The sequence below is a fragment of the Nerophis ophidion genome, linkage group LG16 (assembly GCF_033978795.1).
Source record: "Nerophis ophidion isolate RoL-2023_Sa linkage group LG16, RoL_Noph_v1.0, whole genome shotgun sequence".
NCBI lineage: Eukaryota > Metazoa > Chordata > Actinopteri > Syngnathiformes > Syngnathidae > Nerophis > Nerophis ophidion.
The window spans coordinates 16,507,248-16,528,863 of NC_084626.1; the positions used below are offsets into that span (position 1 = coordinate 16,507,248).

At 39.9% G+C, this 21,616-nt stretch overlaps 1 protein-coding gene across 1 annotated transcript; it reads left to right on the plus strand.

Annotated features, from left to right (window-relative positions):
* The first annotated feature begins 1,649 nt into the window (after positions 1-1,649).
* On the plus strand, positions 1,650-18,380 carry zgc:171566. Its single transcript, XM_061875656.1, is given in 12 exon segments — positions 1,650-1,733; positions 1,780-1,867; positions 9,108-9,222; positions 11,188-11,238; positions 11,320-11,404; positions 12,033-12,171; positions 14,156-14,219; positions 14,221-14,257; positions 14,357-14,447; positions 16,733-16,870; positions 17,960-17,967; positions 18,267-18,380. Coding segments are annotated over 12 exon segments (1,014 nt in total).
* Positions 18,381-21,616: the final 3,236 nt, after the last annotated feature.

Here is a 21,616-nt window from a genome sequence, read left to right on the forward strand (position 1 = left end):
CAGGGAATAAGTCTTTGGATACACAATGGCTTTGAGGGCAAAACCCAAATTACTTAAATGGAAGGTAATAGTAGTTTAGGTATTGTGCACTTGACACTTTATTTTGTTGAAATAAATCATATGTAGCATTCAATACCACACGTGTAATTGTTATCTGATTTACGACAGTACTAGCAAATTATACGTGTAAAAAAAAAGCTTAATAAAAAATATGTTATTTCATTTACTGAAACAAAACATTTCAGTTCCACATCTGTATCTGTTGTCAAATAGTCCGATCAAGACTCGAAATTGGATCAAATCTGAGGTAAAAAAAATCAGATCAGGCTCGTAGGCCAAACATTGATCGGGATATTTGCCGAGTTAAATACGTAAAAAAAAAGTTTGCTTCAAAGTTAAAGTACCACTGATGGTCACACACACACTAGTGGTGAAATTACCCTCTGCATTTGACCATCCCCTTATTCCACCCCCTGAGAGGTGAGGGAAGCAGTGAGCAGCAGCGGTGGCCACGCTCGGGAATTTTTTGGTGATTTAACCCCCGATTCCAACCCTTGGTGCCGAGTGCCAAGTGGTTAGAGTGTCCGCCCTGAGATCAGTAGGTCGTGAGTTCCAACCCCCAGCCGAGTCATACCACAGACTGTAAAAATGGGACACATTATCTCCTTGCTGAGCACTCAGCGTCAAAGGTCGGAATTGGGGGTTAAATCCCCAAATTGATTGTAGAGCGCGGCCACTACTGCTGCTCACTGCTCCCCTCACCTCCCAAGGCAATGAGTCAAATGTAGAGGTTAATTTCACCACACCTAGTGTGTTTGATCGACTATCAGTGGTACTTTAACTTTAACTTAGCTGTTCAAAGTCGGGACCCGAGGTGGACCATTCCGTGCATCAGTTGGTGACGTCTCTGCGCTGCTGACTTGTCTCCACTCAAGATGATCCCCTGCTGGCCCCACTATGGACTGGACTCTTACACTATTAACTAGATCCACTCAACGTTCCATTGTACCGGTCCTCTTCAAGGTTGAGTTTTTTCTGGCCCAGATGTGGGATCTGAGCCGAGGATTTCGTCGTGGCTTGTGCAGCCCTTTGAGACACTTGTGATTAAGGGCTATATAAATAAACTTTGATTGATTGATTGATTGATTGAAGTCTCGGGTGGGACAGAACCAGCGACTGAACCAGACAAAAACCTTTCATAACTGCTCAAACAAACTTGTTTTGGTCTGTTTTCCGATATCAAGTGTGCAAGTGGCTTTGTGGTTCGAGTGTCCGCCCTGAGATCAGTAGGTCGTGAGTTTAAACCCCCCAAGTCATACCAAAGACTATAAAATGTATGACCCATTCCTTCCCTGCTTGGCACTCAGCATCAAGGGTTGGGATTGGGGGTTAAATCACCAAAAATGATTCCCGGGCGCGGCCACTACTGCGACTCACTGCTCCTCTCACCTCCCAGGGGGTGAGTGTGATGGGTCAAATACAGAGGATGATCTCACAACACCTAGTGTGTGTGTGACAATCATTGGTACTTTTTGAATGACACTTCGTGTGTGTGTTGCAATCATTAGTACTTTTTAAATGTTGAGTCTGCCCCTGCGTTGTGTGCTTAATGAAGTTTCCAGTAAGAAGGCTCGCCCTCTACCACGTGGATGCTTCTAGGCTGGAGGGAGACACGCCCGCCGCTCCCTTTATATGTCTCTCCCTTCCTCCGCGTCCTCATTCTCATCACCGCAGTAGCTGTTGTGTTGTGTTGTGTTCTCTTGTGTTGTGTCGTTCAAGATGTTCAAGATGGTTCTGCTGGTGCTGCTGACCGCCTGTGTGTGCTCGGCGGCGAGGAGCCCTCAGCTCAATCAAAGCCCGATCATCGGTAAGCAAGATTCACTCACGGTGCCGCTCCACCGACACGATATCTACACGTTGTGTTGCCAGTGTGTGTCATTGCGTATCACTTGTGTGGCATAACAATGCACAGTCTTTTTGTTGACGATTGATGACAATACATTCATTAACGACCGCATTAAATCACGAGACAATTGTAGCTAAACCAGTGGTTCTTAACCTGGGTTTGATCGAACCCTAGGGGTTCGGTGAGTCGGCCTCAGGGAGGTCAAAACACACCCGACTCATTGTGTCAAAAAAAAGTTCTACCTATCGGCGTATTACGGATACGGCAACAGCAGCAGTCACACTGATTTGCAGTTGTGTAATTTGTTGTGAGTTTATGCACTGTGTCAGTTTTGTTCTTTGAACAAGGTGATGTTTATGCACGGTTCATTTTGTTCACCAGTAAAAAAAAACATGGTAACACTTTAGTATGGGGGACATATTCACCATTAATTAGTTGCTTATTAACATGCAAATTAGTAACATATTGGCCTTTAACTAGTCATCATTAAGTACTTATTTGGCACGGCCTCATTATAACCCTAACCTTCTAACCCTAACCTTAACCAAATAACTGTAAATTAAGTCTTTGTTACTTAGAATATGTTCCCTTAGTGTCCAAAAACTTCTAAATTAAGTCTTTGTTACTTAGAATATGTTCTCCATACTAAAGAGTTACCAAAAACGCATAACTTTGTCTTGAATTTGAAAAAAAAAACATTTTATTTTTCACTAAGAAGGGTTCGATGAATGCACATATGAAACTACTGGGGTTCGGTACCTCCAACAAGGTTAAGAACCACTGAGCTAAACGTACCCTCTGAGTTCTGTATCCAGACACCTAATACAGCTCCCGAGGTGGTGCAAGTATGTCCACTTTTCTATATAAACATCAATTAACATCAAAAATAAAAAAGCCGAAGAACAAGAAGTGACTTTTTGTTTGTGACAAAGTGGCTGTTAGCTGCAATAACTAAGTGATTTACGTGGACCCCGACTTAAACAAGTTGAACAAGTTATTCGGATGTTACAAATTAGTGGTCAATTGTACGGAATATGTACTGTACTGTGCAATCTACTAATAAAAGTTTCAATCAATCAATCAATCCAAATCACACTGAGACTGGTCTACAGCAAATAACCTTTCACATGGTAAATCACAGTCCTAAATAATCTGTTCCAGGGCTAAACAGTAGAAATCATGAAACCTTTATAAAAAAAACAAAAAACTGTTTCAGACAGGGATCAAAAGGAAAGAAGGGAATCGTTGGTAAAGTATAAAAGCAAAAAAATAAAGATAACGCACAGATTATAAAAATTGAAAACAATATGTTTTGCATTAGAGATTAAATGAACATATCCAAAACATGTATTTTATATAATCATTGATAAAGATGATGCGTAAAGATGATATAAATACAGTATAGGTCAATATTCGTTTATTAGTTTAATTGAATTTACAAGGTGAAACTAATATGACATAGGCTCATTACAATATATATGTATATATATATATATATATATATATATATATATATATATATACATATATATATATATATATATATATGTATATTTTATTTATTTTTTATTTTTTTCTAAATAAAGGAGACAACAAAAAATGCATTATTGACTTTGATTTAACAACAAATCTTGTAGTACATTAAAGATATGTTTCTTGTTGCAAGTTTGTCCTTAAATAAAATAGTGAACATACAAGACAACTTGTCTTTTAGTAGTAAGTAAGCAGACAAAGGATCCTAATTAGTCTGCTGACGTATGCAGTAACATATTGTGTCATTTTCCATTCTATTATTTTGTCAAAATCATCAACTACAAGTGGTACAACATGACTTATTTATCTACTTGTTTGTTTACTGTTAATATCTGCTTATTTTATCTTTTAACATGTTCTACCTACACTTCTGTTAAAATGTAATAATTAATTATTCTGTTGTTTGATACTTTATGTTAGTTTTGGTTGATACTTTATGTTAGTTTTGGATGATACCACAAATGTTGTTAATACTCTGATACTTATCTGTTACAGGATCATACATTGGTCATATTCAAAGTCCTCATGTGTCCAGGGACATATTTCCTGAATTTAAAAACATAATATACATTTTAAAAACCGAAAGATGTTGTGATGCCAGAAAAAAAATCAACATAATCATAGTAGTATCAGGGGTGGCAGACCGGTACTTTTGAGCGGTGGTATTGTACCCAATATGATTAATTGGTATCGCGGTACTATACTAATACCGGCATACCGTACAACCCCAATATATATATATATATATATATATATATATACATATATATATATATATATATATATATATATATATATATATATATATATATATATATATATATATATATATATATATATATATATTTCCTGGTAGCCTGTCTGGGTGCAGCTGCGCCGCCACACCTGCACAGCTACCAGGACTACCCCCCCTTTCGAAAGCGGATGCCAGACGCTTCCTGCCGGCTCAGAAACAGTCTCTAAGGGTGGGAGGAGGATGTCCAGGCGATGAAAAAATTCCTCCTTGCTCATATCGATACTAAATATGCCTTTCCATGACAGTTCAGTAGGACAAGACAAATCCTCCCGTGTGGAGCGAAAGAAAGAAAAAGACATGGTGAATGGGGCAAAAAGAAGGGAATTTATTGTTATTTTTTTTAATTACAGGGGGTGGAATTAGTCACTGGGGGCGCGGCTAAAGCCACTGGGGGAAGGATTAAGGAATTTTGCCGTCAGGTCCTTAATAATCTTGGCAGGAACTTACTGTTGTGGTTAAACAGGGAGGTGATGCCAACAGACACCTGGTGTCTGTTGCCGTCATCTCCCTTTAGTAAACCATAACAAAAATTAAAAATTTAAAACATAAAAATGCAAATCTCTCAGACAGTTTTTGAAACCAGTCTGACTACATTATAAGACCAGCACTAATAGTACACACCTGATAGGATGAAATTCTATCTAACTAGGTTTAGCAAGAATATTGCAAATAGCTGAAGACTGTACCATACAGTAAATACTCTGCCACACATAAGGTAAAAAATTCCAAGATAGGTACACATTAGTCAATTCTGAAAACCACCTGTTCTCGCCGTCAATCCAGGATTTAGGGCTGCTAGGAACAGACAGCAATGTCTTTCGTGCCATGTCTATACTTTCTTTTCGTACTTGCAATGTATCTTTGTTTAATATCTCTGTTATGTCACTATCAATGTAAGTGCAGGAGTGACCCAAGCTCTATATAAGTTGTATGGTAAATCCGCCATATAGTTGTCTGATTCCTCATTGTGTTAAGTGTCTTAGAATTACCCACTATCAACACCAAATGTCAAAGTGAGAGTTTAAGGAAAATTTGCCTCTATATTTTTACGAATGATAGAGCAGGAAAGGGCCCTGCGATAAAGTGGCGACTTGTCCAGGATGTACGCCGCCTTCTGCCCGATTGTAGCTGAGATAGGCACCAGCGCCCCTCGCGACCACAAAAAGGAATAAGCGGTAGAACATGGATGGATGAATGGCCCAGGAAAGGGCTGGGAATTCCCTTTGCGGTAGGATTTCATTCATCAATTGACATTTTACACTTATTCACACAAAAATGGGCCCCCCATAGATTGTGGGGCCTTATGAACAATGTGTGATCTGCATATATATAGGGAGGAGCGGGCCTGAGAAGAACTGATCAGATTAAGGACTGATCGGGGTCATTTCTACTAATTTTACCTAACATTTATCCATCTGTGTGTGTGTTGGTTGACATAGTGGAGACAGACAATGGTGTTCACTTTGCTTCTTTCATTTTGCTATATATAGCTCAAAAAGTAAGGGTTTAGTATTTTCATATCAGAGAAGGATAAAAACAGTTCTGACAAAGAAAAAGTGATTACATTTTGGGGCTGATTTGTTTAATTTCTACTATAATACCTTACATCGACGTTGTTAGCTTCAACTTATGTGTTTGCATGCCTGCAGCCCCACCTCTGCACGCAGAGACAACGATAATAGATGACTGACAATAGGCCTCACTCCATTTCTTTAGTTCCACCATGTCACGAAGTGGTGGTGACGAACGCCAAGATGCAGAGATGACAGGCTTGGTACATGAAAGCATGGTTTTAATGTTAAAAAAAAAGGCAAGGAAAACACAAACCAGAAACCAAGAAACAGCAAACAGGGAAAGGAGTCAGGATCCAGGGAATAGCTCTCAGCTTCCAAAAAAAGGCAGTCCACAGCATACAACAAACAATACTCCAGCACTCACTGGAGGGCAAGGCAGGTTTGGATAATGCCTCTGATTAGTGCTCAGGCAGCAGGTGAGCAGGCGAACACTAACCAGAGGCAGGTGGAAATAATAAGTCACCATGGCAACTAAAACAAACAAGGGTGCACAAAAAAAAGGAAACGAAGGAGTATTAGACTGAAAATACAAAACATGATCCAGACTAGGGCTGGGCGATATATCGATAAAAACGATATATCGCGGGTTTGTCTTTGTGCGATATAGAAAATTAATATATCGTAATATTCGAGTATACGTTCTCACGCAGTTGCTTTTAGCTGCGGGCATTACACTACAGGCTCTTCTCACTCCTTCTCGTCTCTCCTTCTCACAGAGACGTAAAACAAGCCCGCCTTCTTACATACGTCACATACTGTCACGCGTGTAGCGTCATACGCTCTCGCAGGTCGTGCAAGCGGAGCGAGTGACGTTATGAGAGAGAAGCTGCGAAACTGATCACAAATGGAGGAAGACCAATTAGTGCCCAAAAAAACAGCAGGAGGTCCATCGTCTGGCGGTGGTTTGGCTTCAAGCGGCAAGATATTTAGCAAACAACAGCAATATGCAAAGTATGCAGCAGAAGTGTTGCTAAAAAAGATAGCAGAACTACCAATGTGTTCCTTAATTTAAAAAAGTCACCCGCGAGAGAATGAAGAGTATTCAATAAATACAGTTTTGGTGAATTGACTTAGTTGTGATCCCTCTCTGAATGAAAGTTTAAAAGTAGCATATATTAATACAGTATAAAGAAGAATGTTTTAATGTAGACACATAGAATCATCAGACTGCTGTGATTATATGATTATATGCATCAAGTGTTCATTCAAGGCTAAGGCAAAATATCGTAATATATATTGTATATCCCGATATGGCATAAAAATACCGCTATATTAATAAAAGCCAATATCGCCCAGCCCTAATCCAGACTACAACACACTATAAATAACGTAAAAAGTCGTTAATGGATTTTATAAGGCCTGGCAGAGGTCTAAGGTCAATGTGTGTTTTTTTTTAGTTTTAAAACTTTTTACACAAAAGTTTCAACTAAGGTTGCATAATGTAGACAATATATTTTATGAATTATATACATTTGACGACAATATAGATTTTAATACTATCTTTATATATTTGTATTTTATTTTATTTATTTATTTTTTAATTAATCAATCCAACACAATAATACACAATAAAGCCATAATAATACAATTCCAATTCCAAAACCAAACCCGGCACAGCAACATTCAGAATAGCAATCAACAGAGCAATTGAAAGGACACACAAACATGACACAAAACAATCCAAAAGTAGTCAAACAAAAAGGAATAATATCAACAACAGTATAAATATTAATAAGAATTCCAACATAGCAGTGATTAGAAATGCCCCAATGACATTATTATCACAGCCATTTAAAAAATATATATATATTGTGATAGTGCATGTTGATGACAGATTCTAACTGTGTCTGCAAATTTCACAGCAACAAATGACCGCATCCTCAACGCTCTGTAGCATTCTTGCTTGCAGCTAATGTATCTTCACAGTGCAAAGCCACTTCTACGTCAGTAATCTTTGCCTAAATGGCAACAAATAAACTATATTTTTTTACAAACATAATCGCCGGAAGGAGGATGAAGAATCACTGAACATGCTACAATGCACAAGTGGGAGGATGAATAAATCGCAACCGCAATCTAGAACTCTTGAATGTAAACAAAGATGTGACAGTAATGATACCCAGTATAGTATAATTATTTGGTTGATACTATTGTGGTTATATCAATATTTTTTGTGACCAACAAATTATTTTGTCGTGTTTGTTATTGTATTAAAAAAAAAAACCCAGGACATAATTCCTTGGACACAGGAGGGATTTAAGGGAAAAAAACAAAGGATTTTAATCAGAGTAAATTGGAGGAAATCATTTCGATAGTTCACTGATATTACGCCACCTTGCGTTTTTGTCTGTTTATAATTGTGATCAAAAAAGTAATCATTCAATGATCTTAAACATGTAATCTATCAGGGACTAATACTGCACCTGTAAACTACTTGGTATTGTAGTATCGCCCAAAACTAATGTGAAGTTTTCAAACAACAGAAGAATAAGCTACTATTACATTTTAAAACAGAAAAGTAGATATACACGTTACAACAGGAAGTAATAGTTAATAATAGTTTTGAGAAGATAATACAACTGTATTTTACGCAACGTTTCATTGCATACATTGGCAGCTAAATAAGATGCCTTTACAACCCATTTTAAAATGGTTATGACATTATTTATTTACTAAATAATATATTGCATATTGTTATCGCAGGAGGTAGCAAAATATATCACAAATATATTTCAAGTCATATCGCCCATACCCATTTTCAATTTTAAATCTGATAATACATACATTAAAAAACTCAAAACGTTTATTGGCTCACCTAAGGCTTTTTTTTGTTTGCTTTTTGGAAATGTTTTTGTTTCATTTCTGTACAAGGTTCCTAATCTGAAGATGACTCATTTGTCCATCCATCCATTTTCTACCGTTTATTCCCTATAAGGGGTCGCGGGGGGCGCTAGTGCCCATCTCAGCTACAATCGGACGGAAGAAGGGGCACACCCCGAACAAGTCGCCACCTCATCGCAGATGACTCATTTAAGTAACTGGAATTAGTTTTGAGCATTGAATTAGCAAATGCATGAACTATAGCCCATTGGCATTTATGTTAATAGATTGATGCTAACAACACTACAGTGGTTAAAAAAATAAAATAAAACGATGAATCACAAAAAAAAAATTAGGCCACACAGTACTGAGATTTTGAAAACTCTTCGATGTGTTCCACTCAGTCGTGTTCCGTTCCCATAATGCATTGTGCTGGTCATTGTATGCAATGGTTGTAACAGTGTCATGTCCTCCCAAGGTGTGCTGGCACAGGGTGTCCCGCCAAATCACCAATATGCAAAAGGCTCCTCGTACATTGCCGCCTCCTATATCAAATACCTGGAAAGCGCCGGGGCCCGCATCGTTCCCATCAGGTAGGAGAAGCTTACGTGTTGAAGGGGACTTAATATGCAAAACCAACTGTTCATACCTATTGATATCTGTTTTTGTGTATTTGTATTTGGATCGGGCTTCACGGTGGCAGAGGGGTTAGTGCGTCTGCCTCACAATACGAAGGTCCTGCAGTCCTGGGTTCAAATCCAGGCTCGGGATCTTTCTGTGTGGAGTTTGCATGTCCTCCCCGTGACTGTGTGGGTTCCCTCCGGGTACTCCGGCTTCCTCCCACTTCCAAAGACATGCACCTGGGGATAGGTTGATTGGCAACACTAAATTGGCCCTAGTGTGTGAATGTGAGTGTGAATGTTGTCTGTCTATCTGTGTTGGCCCTGCGATGAGGTGGCGACTTGTCCAGGGTGTACCCCGCCTTCCGCCCGATTGTAGCTGAGATAGGCGCCAGCGCCCCCCGCAACCCCAAAAGGGAACAAGCGGTAGAAAATGGATGGATGGATGTATTTGGATCTGCATAAGTCCCGAAAATTTGAAATCAAACCATAGAGGCATGGCAGGAATATTTATAAAACAATGTTGCCTTCTTTCATACTTCCTCCAAACAAACCATTTTGGATTATGCATACATGGTAGAAAGTGCTTTGCTCAATAAGCTCCTACTTTTTCCCTATCCTCTTGTTGTGGGGCAGACTGGCTCACACATGTACATGTATCCTCCACTGCTGCCATTTCTAATACAAAGTAACGTGTTGTTCTTATATCTGTCAGTAGACCTGATTTGAAAGCGTTAAAAAATACAATGTGGTTTTACAGGGACAAGGCGCCGTCGAAGTAAGGGCACGTAAATAAGAAAGTCAGAAAGTAGCTTGAAGATGGTTGATAAAACATAATCTATGCAAAATGTTGACCAAAGAACCACCATGACATGTTATGAAGACCACAAGAGAAGTGTTTTAAACGAGAACAGCATAATAATATGACCCTTTAAAGGGGAACTGCACTTTTTGGAGAATTCTCACAATCCTTATGTCACGTGGGGGTCGCATCTTACTGCGGGGATTCGTTCTCTCGGGATGTAAACGTACCACTCTGGACGAAGCGTGCAGGTAAGAACATGATTTATGCCTCATAAATCATACACCATACAAAGAAACAGGAAGTAAACCAAAGTGCCTGGTATGTTAACGTAACATATTATGGTAAGAGTCATTTAAGAGTGATTTAGGGCTATATAAGTAAACATTGATTGATTGATTGATTCAAAAAACTATAACACATAGAAGATGCTATATGTTTACCAAACAATCCGTCACTCCTAATCGATAAATCCGATGAAATCTTCTTCCTCGATGTCGCTTCTAAACAACTCTGCCAACTCCAAAGATATGCGTCGCTTCCTTTTGACGTTTTCTGCTGCATATTTCACTACGTCCAGCTTGTTATTTGCAGTACATGATTTCCTTTTTGGTGCCATTTTTGTTCAGCCCTTCTCTTTTTTCATAAGTTACCACCAACGTTAAAATGATACATTTTAATAGCTAGGGCAGTAGCATATAGCATATAGCAGTTAGCATCCCATGACCCACAATGCACTTCTGCCATGACTCTCCCCCGCCAAATTCTTATTGGTCAACGTGTGTGTGACGATTGCTGACGTGTGTGTGACGATTGCTTACATTTTGTTCACCTTTTCTGCGAATGAGCTAAATAATGTTTGATATTTTACGGTAATATGTTATAATTTTACACATAAGTCGCTCCGTAGTATATGTCGCAGCCCCGACCAAACTATGACAAAAAACTGCGATTTATAATCCGAAAAAATACGGTAATTTGACAGCCCTAATATTATGATCATGACATTCACTATATATTAAGCAATTACAGCTTCCATACCTCCCAAAAAAGATTTGGCTCATGAACCAGATGAGTTCTGCTTTTTTCAGTCCGGCATGATACTTCCATGATTACTTTTTTCATTTGCTCACCAGAGTCCTTCAGACCGAAGAAGAATATGTTAAGATCTTCGATTCCATCAATGGGTGAGTGGATCCTTTTTTCCTTATTTTTAAAAAGAGTTGGTTCGGTTTGAGAGAGTCCAGATGTCAAACACGTGTCCTCAGGTTGCTGTTGCCCGGAGGAGATGTAAACATCGAGAACTCGCCGTTCACTCGGGCCTCCAAGATCTTGTACAACCTCGCATTAAAGGTAAAAGGAGCCATGGCATTGTTTTGGACAGTTCCTCCTACATTAGTAGGTGTGTGGGCCATACAATGTAGAACGTCATAAACTAAACATGATTTCCCGATTGTGGAATAAATAAGAGTCTAAGAAGTACATCAGAGAACATCATAAAATATTAAAGGTTTATATGACAGTGGATGTAAATCCATCCATCCATTTTCTACCCCTTGTCCCTTTTTGAGGTCGCGGGGGGGTCTCAGCTATATTCGGGCGGTAGGCGAGGTACACCCTGGACAAGTGGCCACCTCATTGCAGGGCCAACACAGATAGACAGACAACATTCACACTCACATTCACACACTAGGGCCAATTTAGTGTTGCCAATCAACCTATCCCCAGGTGCATGTCTTTGAAAGTGGGAGGAAGCCGGAGTACCCGGAGGGAACCCACACAGTCACATCCATCAGTTAAAAATTCTTAATTCTCCACCCACATGAAGACACACCAGGCGCAATGACAATAGAGATGTGCTTAAACTCATGCCACTTTGTCAGAAGTTGAACTGTCAGGAATTAGCACACAGTAAACAAAAGACAGGTTGTCTGGTCCATTTGTCTTCTACCCTGAAATATCTAATTGTCGCCCCCTGCAGGCAAACGATGATGGTGACTACTTCCCCATCTGGGGGACTTGTCAAGGTTTCCAGCAGCTGTCAGTCTTGACGGCCAACAAAAACCTTCTGACCCACACCGACACCAAGGCGGTGGTGCTAACCCTCACTTTCACGTCAGGTCCTGTTCGTTTTCTGCATAGCATACACTTAGGCAACGTTTCCACTGCAGGCCAAAGTGGCCCAAATCGGATTGTTTCACATTCAGATTTTTTTTTCTAGCTACCTGTTACACTGCATGTAAAATGTGATCTTCAGCAGACTCCGGTGCAAACGCACACATGGCCCAATGTGGCATCAATGTCACATGCGCAGTTCGATAAAGTGAAAACAACGGAAGTTGACCAAATTCTGTAAATTTAAAAAAAGTTGTTACTACTACTACAAAATGAAATAAAAGTTTCCACACCTTAAAAGTTATGAATGGATATATGGTGTAATATATTTACATCAAATCTTTTGATGGCTGTTCAGTAGAGGCAAAACGGACATCAGAGTGGAACTCCATTAGCTTTATTTTTCAAATTATTTACGCAAACAACTTATGCAATTTATGTAACATGTAAGCAAATACACCACATTGTCTATTCCGGTCCTGCAACAATCGCTATTTCTTTGGAATTAAAATGTGAATTCACATATTACAAACCCCGTTTCCATATGACTTGGGAAATTGTGTTAGATGTAAAAATAAACGGAATACAATGATTTGCCAATGTTTTTCAACCCATATTCAATTGAATGCACTACAAAGACAAGATATTTGATGTTCAAACTCATACACATTATTTATTTTTTTGCAAAAAATAATTAACTTATAATTTCATGGCTGCAACTAGAGCCAAAGTAGTTGGGAAAGGGCATGTTCACCACTGTGTTACATCACCTTTTCTTTTAACAACACTCAATAAACGTTTGGGAACTGAGGAAACTAATTGTTGAAGCTTTGAACGTGGAATTTCTTTCCCATTCTTGTTTTATGTAGAGCTTCAGTCGTTCAACAGTCCGGGGTCTCTGCTGTGGTATTTTACGCTTCATAATGCGCCACACATTTTCGATGGGAGACAGGTCTGGACTGCAGGCAGGCCAGGAAAGTACCTGCACTCTTTTTTCACGAAGCCACGGTGTTGTAACACGTGCTGAATGTGGCTTGGCATTGTCTTGCTGAAATAAGCAGGGGCATCCACGAAAAAGACGGCGCTTAGATGGCAGCATATGTTGTTCCAAAACCTGTGTGTACCTTTCAGCATTAATGGTGCCTTCACAGATGTGTGATTTACCCATGCCTTGGGCACTAATGCACCCCCATACCATCACAGATGCTGGCTTTTGAACTTTGCGTCGATAACAGTCCGGATGGTTCGCTTCCCCTTTGGTCCGGATGACACAATGTCGAATATTTCCAAAAACAATTTGAAATATGGACTCGTCAGACCACAAAACAATTTTCCACTTTGCATCAGTCCATCTTAGATGATCTCGGGCCCAGAGAAGCCTTCGGCGTTTCCGGAAGTTTTTTCGCTTTGCATAGTAGAACTTTAACTTGCACTTACAGATATAGCGACAAAGTATTTAGTGACAGTGGTTTTCTGAAGTGTTCCTGAGCCCATGTGGTGATATCCTTTAGAGATTGATGTCGGTTTTTGATACAGTGCCGTCTGAAGGATCGAAGGTCACGGTCATTCAATGTTGGTTTCCGGCCATGCCGCTTACGTGGGGTTAGCAAGTATGAGTATTAGCGGTGAATGCGGTGTTACAGTGACACCAAATGAAAATACACGGCGGGCCAATCTGAGGGCCAGAGTTTGACACCATGTGTCAAACACCCATGTGTCAAACTTTGCCATGATTTCGCCATTGCCGTTGCTGTTGGTGACGTCATGGTAGTAGAATCCATTGTTGTATTCAGGCATCCTGCACCAGGATCAAACTTCAGGGTCAAACTGTGGCCTGAAGTTGTAAGCCTTATTTTTTTCCTGCAGAAGGTGGAACAAACAACCTCAAAAGTATTCTTTTTTACAGTTTCCACTGTAATCTTTGTCAGTGTGTCTTGATTTGTTGTCATGGTAACCTGAGACTGACATGCTCTTGTTTCGGTCCTTCAGATGCCTCATCCAGTCGTCTGTTCAGGGACTTCCCCAAGAACCTAATAGATTCACTGGCTAAGGAGGACCAGCAACTTCCACAAATGGAGTCTGTCTCTTCAGGTATTTTCCTGATTTTTTAAATTAACTTATTGACTTTACTGCTGGAAGATGCTGCTATTAATGTGAACCTGAATGTGATGTGAATCTGTGAACCTTCAGAACTACAGCCAGAACGCCGAGCTGAATAAGTTTTACAAAGTGCTTTCTACAAACACGGATGGGAAGACGGAATTCATCTCCACCATGGAAGGTCCTTTTCCACACTACAATCTTTGTTCAGTCATTACTACAAAGAGCAATCCATTCAAGAATTTACAATCACAAAAATTCAAGCAATTACAACCAATCCCAGCAAATTATTATCTTTGTCCAGTGCCCGCAACTTTCCCGCATTTTTTGGCCAATCAGCGTAATTTTCACCAAAATAATTTGTCTCTGAGCGGCGTCCAAACTTGCATGACAACTATCTGATCAAAATGTATGTTTGTTTCTTGTGTAAACGAAGCAGTCACAGCAAAGTGGAACAATATTACAACTCTTTATTGCTCAAACAACACAATCGCCATAGCTCAGGCCTATTATCCTGTTTCTGTAAATATCACTAAGCCTTCTGAGTAATGTATTATATAAACACTTACTTACTAATGTATATGTATTTATGAATTTATTTTAGCTTTATTTAGTCGGGGAAAGACACTTAAGAACATGTTTTCATTTGCAATGCTGACCGAGCAAAGTGGCAGTATTTACTTGTTAGAGAAGTTGAAGTGTAACGATAATCAGTCATCGTCACTCAATTACCAACAAATAAAATTGCACTATATATTGCTCTCAACAGTTCACAAATGTTCCATTATCTGCCTGCTTGGCACTCAGCATCAAGGGTTGGAATTGTGGGGTAAATCACCAAAAATGATTCCCAGGTTCGGCCACCGCTGCTGCTCACTGCTCCCCTCACCTCCCAGGGGGTGATCAACGGTGATGGGTCAAATGCAAAGAATAATTTCGCCACACCTCGTGTGTGTGACAATCATTGGTACTTTAACTTTTAACGTGTGGGGGTATATGTCTTAAAACATACATAAATGTTTAAGATGAACAAACATTTTTAAGTGTAAAATATATACGGAGAATAATCACCACCTAAGGAAGGCTTAGGTGGTGATTATTTACATAATTATAATTAATTATTACTATTATTAGAATGAATTAAAACAGTCCAGTAATTTGAAAATAAGCTCTGAATATGTGATTTTACAGTATTTGTTTTTTCCAATTTTGTTCACATCCTGTGCTTTTTGGGGTAAATGTTACAAGGAACACTTATTTAAACGGGGATAGCAGGTCCATTTTATGTGTCATACTTGATCATTTCGCAATATTGCCATATTTTTGCTGAAAGGATTTAGTAGAGAACATCGACGATAAAGTTCGCAACTGGAGAAAAGCCCTGCCTCTACCGGAAGTCGCAGACGATGACGTTACATGTTGATGGCTCCTCATATATTTACATTGATTTTAATGGGAGCCTCCAACAAAAACAGCTATTCGGACCGAGAAAACGACAATTTCCCCATTAATTTGAGCGAGGATGAAAGATTCGTGTTTGAGGATATTGATAGCAGAAAAAAAATAAAATAAACACGATTGCAATCGCGTTGCATTCAACGGATTCATATGTTTTTAGAGACATTTACTAGGATAATTCTGGGAAATCCCTTATCTTTCTATTGTGTTGCTAGTGTTTTAGTGAGTTTAACAGTACCTGATAGTCGGCAGCTGTACAGGGAGGCACACGCTCTGCTGATGTGCTGTTTATTTTTGCTTGGTTCGGTTTAATAAGTGGCGACTTTTTAACCACAATTTTCACACCGAAACCTACTGGTTGACAAGTAGTCGGGATCCATGTTCGCTGTGATCCATTGTAAAGTTTCAACTCTGTGAATTTTAAACAAGGAATCACCGTGTGTTTGTGTGGCTAAAGGCTGAAGCTTCCCGACTACATTGTTCCAATTTGACTTCTCCAATATTAATTGAACAAATTGCAAAAGATTCAGCAACACAGATCTCCAAAATACTGTGTAATTATGCCGTTAAAGCAGACGACTTTTAGCTGTGTGTGTGCGCAGCGCTCATATTCCTAACAGCCTGTGACGTCACGCAGACACGTCATCATTACGCGACGTTTTCAAGAAAAAAGTCCCGGGAAATTTGAAATTGCCATTTAGTAAACTGAACCGGCCTTATTGGCATGTGTTGCAATGTTAATATTTCATCATTGATATATGAACTATCAGACTGCGTGGTCGGTAGTAGTGGGTTTCAGTAGGCCTTTGAAACATTCATAACAAATTCATGAAGTCACAAGTTGATTAACTCTTATTGTAAAATCATTTGATTCAAAACATCACAACTTTTGCCGCAACTGAAAAAGCATCCGTAAATTCAGGCATCTTAGGTGGCGACAATCCCCAAAAAGTCTTACAAAATCCTATAGGGACTGAAAGACTTTGACATGCTTGTGGTTCCTTTCAGCCAACAAATACCCCTTCTACGGTGTGCAGTGGCATCCTGAGAAAGCCCCTTTTGAGTGGGTGGATAAGGCTGGCATGGTCCACTCCACCTCAGCTGTACAAGCTTCCTTCTACACTGCGAGCTTCTTTGTTTCGGAAGGTAACGTCATCAGTAACTTTCAATGTTTAATTGTACAATGCTGGACATACAGTTAACATCTAAATTTCCTCCAATAAGCACACAAGGTTGATCTTTTCCTCTATTTCAGTCAATTCATTTATAAAAGGTAAACATGGTAGACTATAGACTAATAGGACATAGCAGCTACACAACAGCTAAGCACATAGTAGCACAAAAGCTTAACATGTATAATAAGTGTCCTTTATTGAATAATATTGCAATTCTTACCATTTTTACTGTCACCAAGTTTTGAACAAACCAATGACTTTCAGTTCATTAAAACATTTAAAAAAAGGTTCCTGTGTGACTACAAGATTGCATTTGTATCCAAATATCAGGATATTTTCCTAAGCAAATTTTGTTAATGCAAACAAATGGTAACCTGTGTTAAATCATGATTATTCACATACTGTATATTGTGGCGTTAAGAAGAGTTGCCGCTGGGATTTTAGTTTACGTGTTCGTAAGCACATTGGCGTTTAGATGGACAATCATATTGACAGTTGGTTTATGGTATGTGTCAACTACCGTGTTGCTTGTTGTGCTGTTTATTTTTGCTCGGTTCTGTTTAATGACCTCTTTAATGAACTCATTGGTGTCACCATATGTACAATAATTACCTTATTTGTATGATAATTGTACCCTTTGTGAGATATATTATCAGCTATAAAAGGTAAATGGGTTATACTTGTATAGCCCTTTTCTACCTTCTAGGTACTCAAAACGCTTTGACACTATTTCCACATTCATCCATTCACACACACATTCACACACTGATGGTGGGAGCTGCCATGCAAGGCCCTAACTACGACCCATCAGGAACAAGGGTGAAGTGTCTTGCTCAAGGACACAATGAACGTGGCAAGGTGGGGAGTGAACCAGGAACCCTCAGGTTGCTGACACGGCCACTCTGCCAACCACGCCACGCCGTCCCCTATACAAGCCTACTCAGTGGCCTAGTGGTTAGAGTGTCCGCCCTGAGATCGGTAGGTCGTGAGTTCAAATCCCGGCCGAGTCATACCAAAGACAATGAAAATGGGTCCAATTACCGCCCTGCTTCGCACTCAGCATTAAGGGTTGGAATTGGGGGTTAAATCACCATAAATGATTCCCGGGCGCGGCACCGCTGCTGCCCACTGCTCCCCTCACCTCCCAGGGGGTGATCAAGGGTGATGGGTCAAATGCAGAGAATAATTTCGCCACATCTAGTATGTGTGTGACAACAATTGGTACTTTAACTTTAACTTTAAACCTGCATCTACCATGCCAGCTTCAACATTGCAGCTTCTAATTGGTGGAAGGCATGATAATTTTCTTCATTCTCACCTCCTGACCCGTCATCACCTATTCCTGCTTCTCTCTTACAACCATGAAGAGCCAACACAGCTTCCCCAGTTCAGCAGAGGAGGAGAAAGCACTCATCTACAACTTCAGCCCTGTCTTTGGAGGCTCCAACGCCATCTTTGTGCAGACATATTACTTCGACTGACACCCGGGAGAAAACCTAAAAAGTCCTAACGTGTCACCCAGGCAAAAAAATTAAAATAACTCTCAGTCATCAAGTCAGTGCTCACGAGATTAGTATATTTCACTTATTTGTTAGTCGAATTATAAAATTATCCTTGTTAAAAAAGGAGCGTGTAATATCCATGCCAGGCCACTAATTGGCGATGCCACAGCATGAAGAAAGGCTAAACACTTGCAACACTAACTGTTATGACTGTCTCACGCCATGCTGTGTCTCAAATCAAATACTTCAGTAATTACACTTAAAGGAGAACAGCTCTTTTTGGGGGGAATTTTGCCTTTCATTCGTAATCCATATGTCCATCCATCCTTCCATTTCCCACCACTTAAGTCCGGGTAACGGGGGCAGCAGTCTAAGCAGAGATGCCCAGACTTCCCTGTGCCAAACCACCTCCTGTAGTTCTGAGGCAGACCCGGGACAGCTCTGAGACATTGTCCATCCAGAGGATCTACCAAGAGGCCTCCTCCTGGCTGGACATGCCCGAAACACCTCACTAGGGAGGCGTCCAGGAGGCATCTGTAGTAGATGCCCCTGTCACCTCAGCTTGCTCTTCTCGATGTGAAGAAGCAGTGACTCCTGGATGATCAAGCTCCTCTCCCTATCTCCGAGGGTGATCCCAGACATCCTGCGGAGGAAACTAATTTCTGGCGCTTGTAATCGCGAACTTGTCCTTTTGGGCATTACCTAAAGCTTGTGACCATAGGTGAGGTTAGGAACGTAGACTGAGATCAGCTCCCACTTAACCACAACAAAACGGTACAGTGACCGCGTCACTGCCGACGCTGCACCGATCGGTCTTCTAAAGTTACGTTCCATTCTTCTCTCACTCGTGAACAAGACCCCAAAATACTTGAACCCCGCCACTGACGCAGAACTTCACTCCCTGGGTGGTTCAGTCCACATTTTTCCGTCTAAAAACCATGGCCTAAGATTTGGAGGTGCTGATCCTCATCCTAGCACCTTCACACTCGGCCAACAGGACCACATCATCTGCAAAAAGCAAAGATGTGATCCTCTGGCCACCAAACTGGAAACCCTTCCACACCCTGACTCCTAGAAATTTTTGACCAGTTCAAAGAGTCCAACGTCCACTAACATGTCTGACTTACTACCGGCAATGCAAACAAGACTCCTGCTCCTACTGTACAAAGACAATGACACAAGCAACATGTTTTTTCGTTTTTTATGCATTCTAATTTGCTAGCACAAGTCAGCTAACAATGGAACACCCATAAAGCGCTGTAAAAAGCATCCAAGAACCTCCATCAACGATGATGATGTAGTACCAGGCAAATTCTTAATAACATGTAATATTGATGTATTTTGGTCATTTTAAGCATACGACAAGGCATTAATTTCACAGATGCCTCACAACGTTTGCTATTTCCGTCAACAACAACTACTAATCATGGCAGACTTCATGAGAGACAACAACAACTACTTAGGGACAAATATTGATCCAGAACCTTATATTTTTGAAACTGAATATAGGGAGGATGAGCTACAAGTTGTAGAAGCTGAGTGATAAGCATATCCAGCAAGGAGCAGTATTGCAAAGTGCTAAACAAGACATTCAAACTACAAACACAATAAAACTATCAATTACTGTACACTGTCTGAGCTCCCAGGAATGCCGACGATGAGATGCTTATATTGTCCCTTTAAGATCAAGAATTAATCATCACAATCTTCAAACAGGTAAAATAAATGAAACAAGCGTCTCCTCCTGCGGTCATAAGTTGAATGTAAAGTTGACCAACTTCTCGGTTTATGGTCACGATCTTCTGCTATACAAGTGAGGGGCATGATTTTATTATCTCGAATTAACTTTTCCCAACTCATAGGCGATGCAGCAGCTCACCGGCTCAGTATATCAGTATAGCAGCATGACCTAGTTACCTCTCTCTGATCAGAAAAGGAATTCCTCGGCCTTCGCGCTTATAATAACAATTTCCCTAATACTTGGTTAATATTAAGTTGACGAGATGTAAATGGAGTATTACTAGCGTTTGTTGGATGTTATTTCAGAGGGCTTAATGTGCGTGAATGATTACTCCCATTATCTGTTTTGTTTTCCACCTCTCTCTCTTTTCTGTCCATCGTCCATGAACAACATATGTTTGAACAGGCTTTTGCGCAGTGGAGAGCCTTCTCGCTATAAGATCCTCCAAGCTTCATTGGTCATTCAGGAGTGGGTGTCTCAATAGCTGCATGTCGGTAACTATTATAAAGTTCAATATTGATCAATATGAGTTCAGTGGATGGTGTGGTGGCAGAATGAGCTCGGGAGCCACTCCAAGACCTTGTCCAGTTTCCTGCCATGGGGCCGTTGGCCACCTTGTATTTGCCATATACTGCGTTACAAATTAGAATGCATAAAAAAGTGGTGTTGTCTTGCACAGAGATTTTGAATGATAGGCAAAATTCCATAAAAGGGCAGTTCCACCTTACTTAATTTTATTTGGAGAGGCTTCCCATTTAAATTCTGGTTAGGGCTCCAATTTAATCACAAGGGGTTGTCAAACGTACGGGCCGAGGGCCGGATCAGGCTGGCGAAAAGGTTTTATCTGGCCTGCGGGATAAGTTTGCTAATTTTTGAATGAAAGAAATAGCTGTCCTAAATGTGTCCACTGGATGTCGCAACAGCAATTCTTTGTATCTTTGTAGATAATGCTACATATGAACAAAATAAACCACATCAGTCGAGGAAAGTGATCAAACTACATAAATAACATACAGTAATTGGATTTGTATATGCTTTTTTCATCTTGATAGATTCAATATTAACACCAATGAGTTGACTGATAAACATTATCACATCATTTATTCAGTAACAAATATAAATGACAAGTAAAGTATATATACTATTAACCGCAACAGGTAATTGTAAAAACAAACAAACAACAACAACATTATGATTTCTACAATTTCAGAATGTGATAGTTGTATTTTTAAACAAAGAAAACAATTTATTTTTAAGTTATTGTGCCTTGATTTTACCAGTCCGGCCCACTTGGGAGTAGATTTTTCTCAATGTGGCCCCCGATCTAAAATGAGTTTGACACCCCGGGACTAAAATGTACAAACTGAGACACAGCATTACTTTAGGAGACGTAATATGGCATATAAGTCATCTAGCATGTTGTCTGTTGATCACAGTGTGTTGATAATTATGAAACTTGTTCAAATCTTAATGT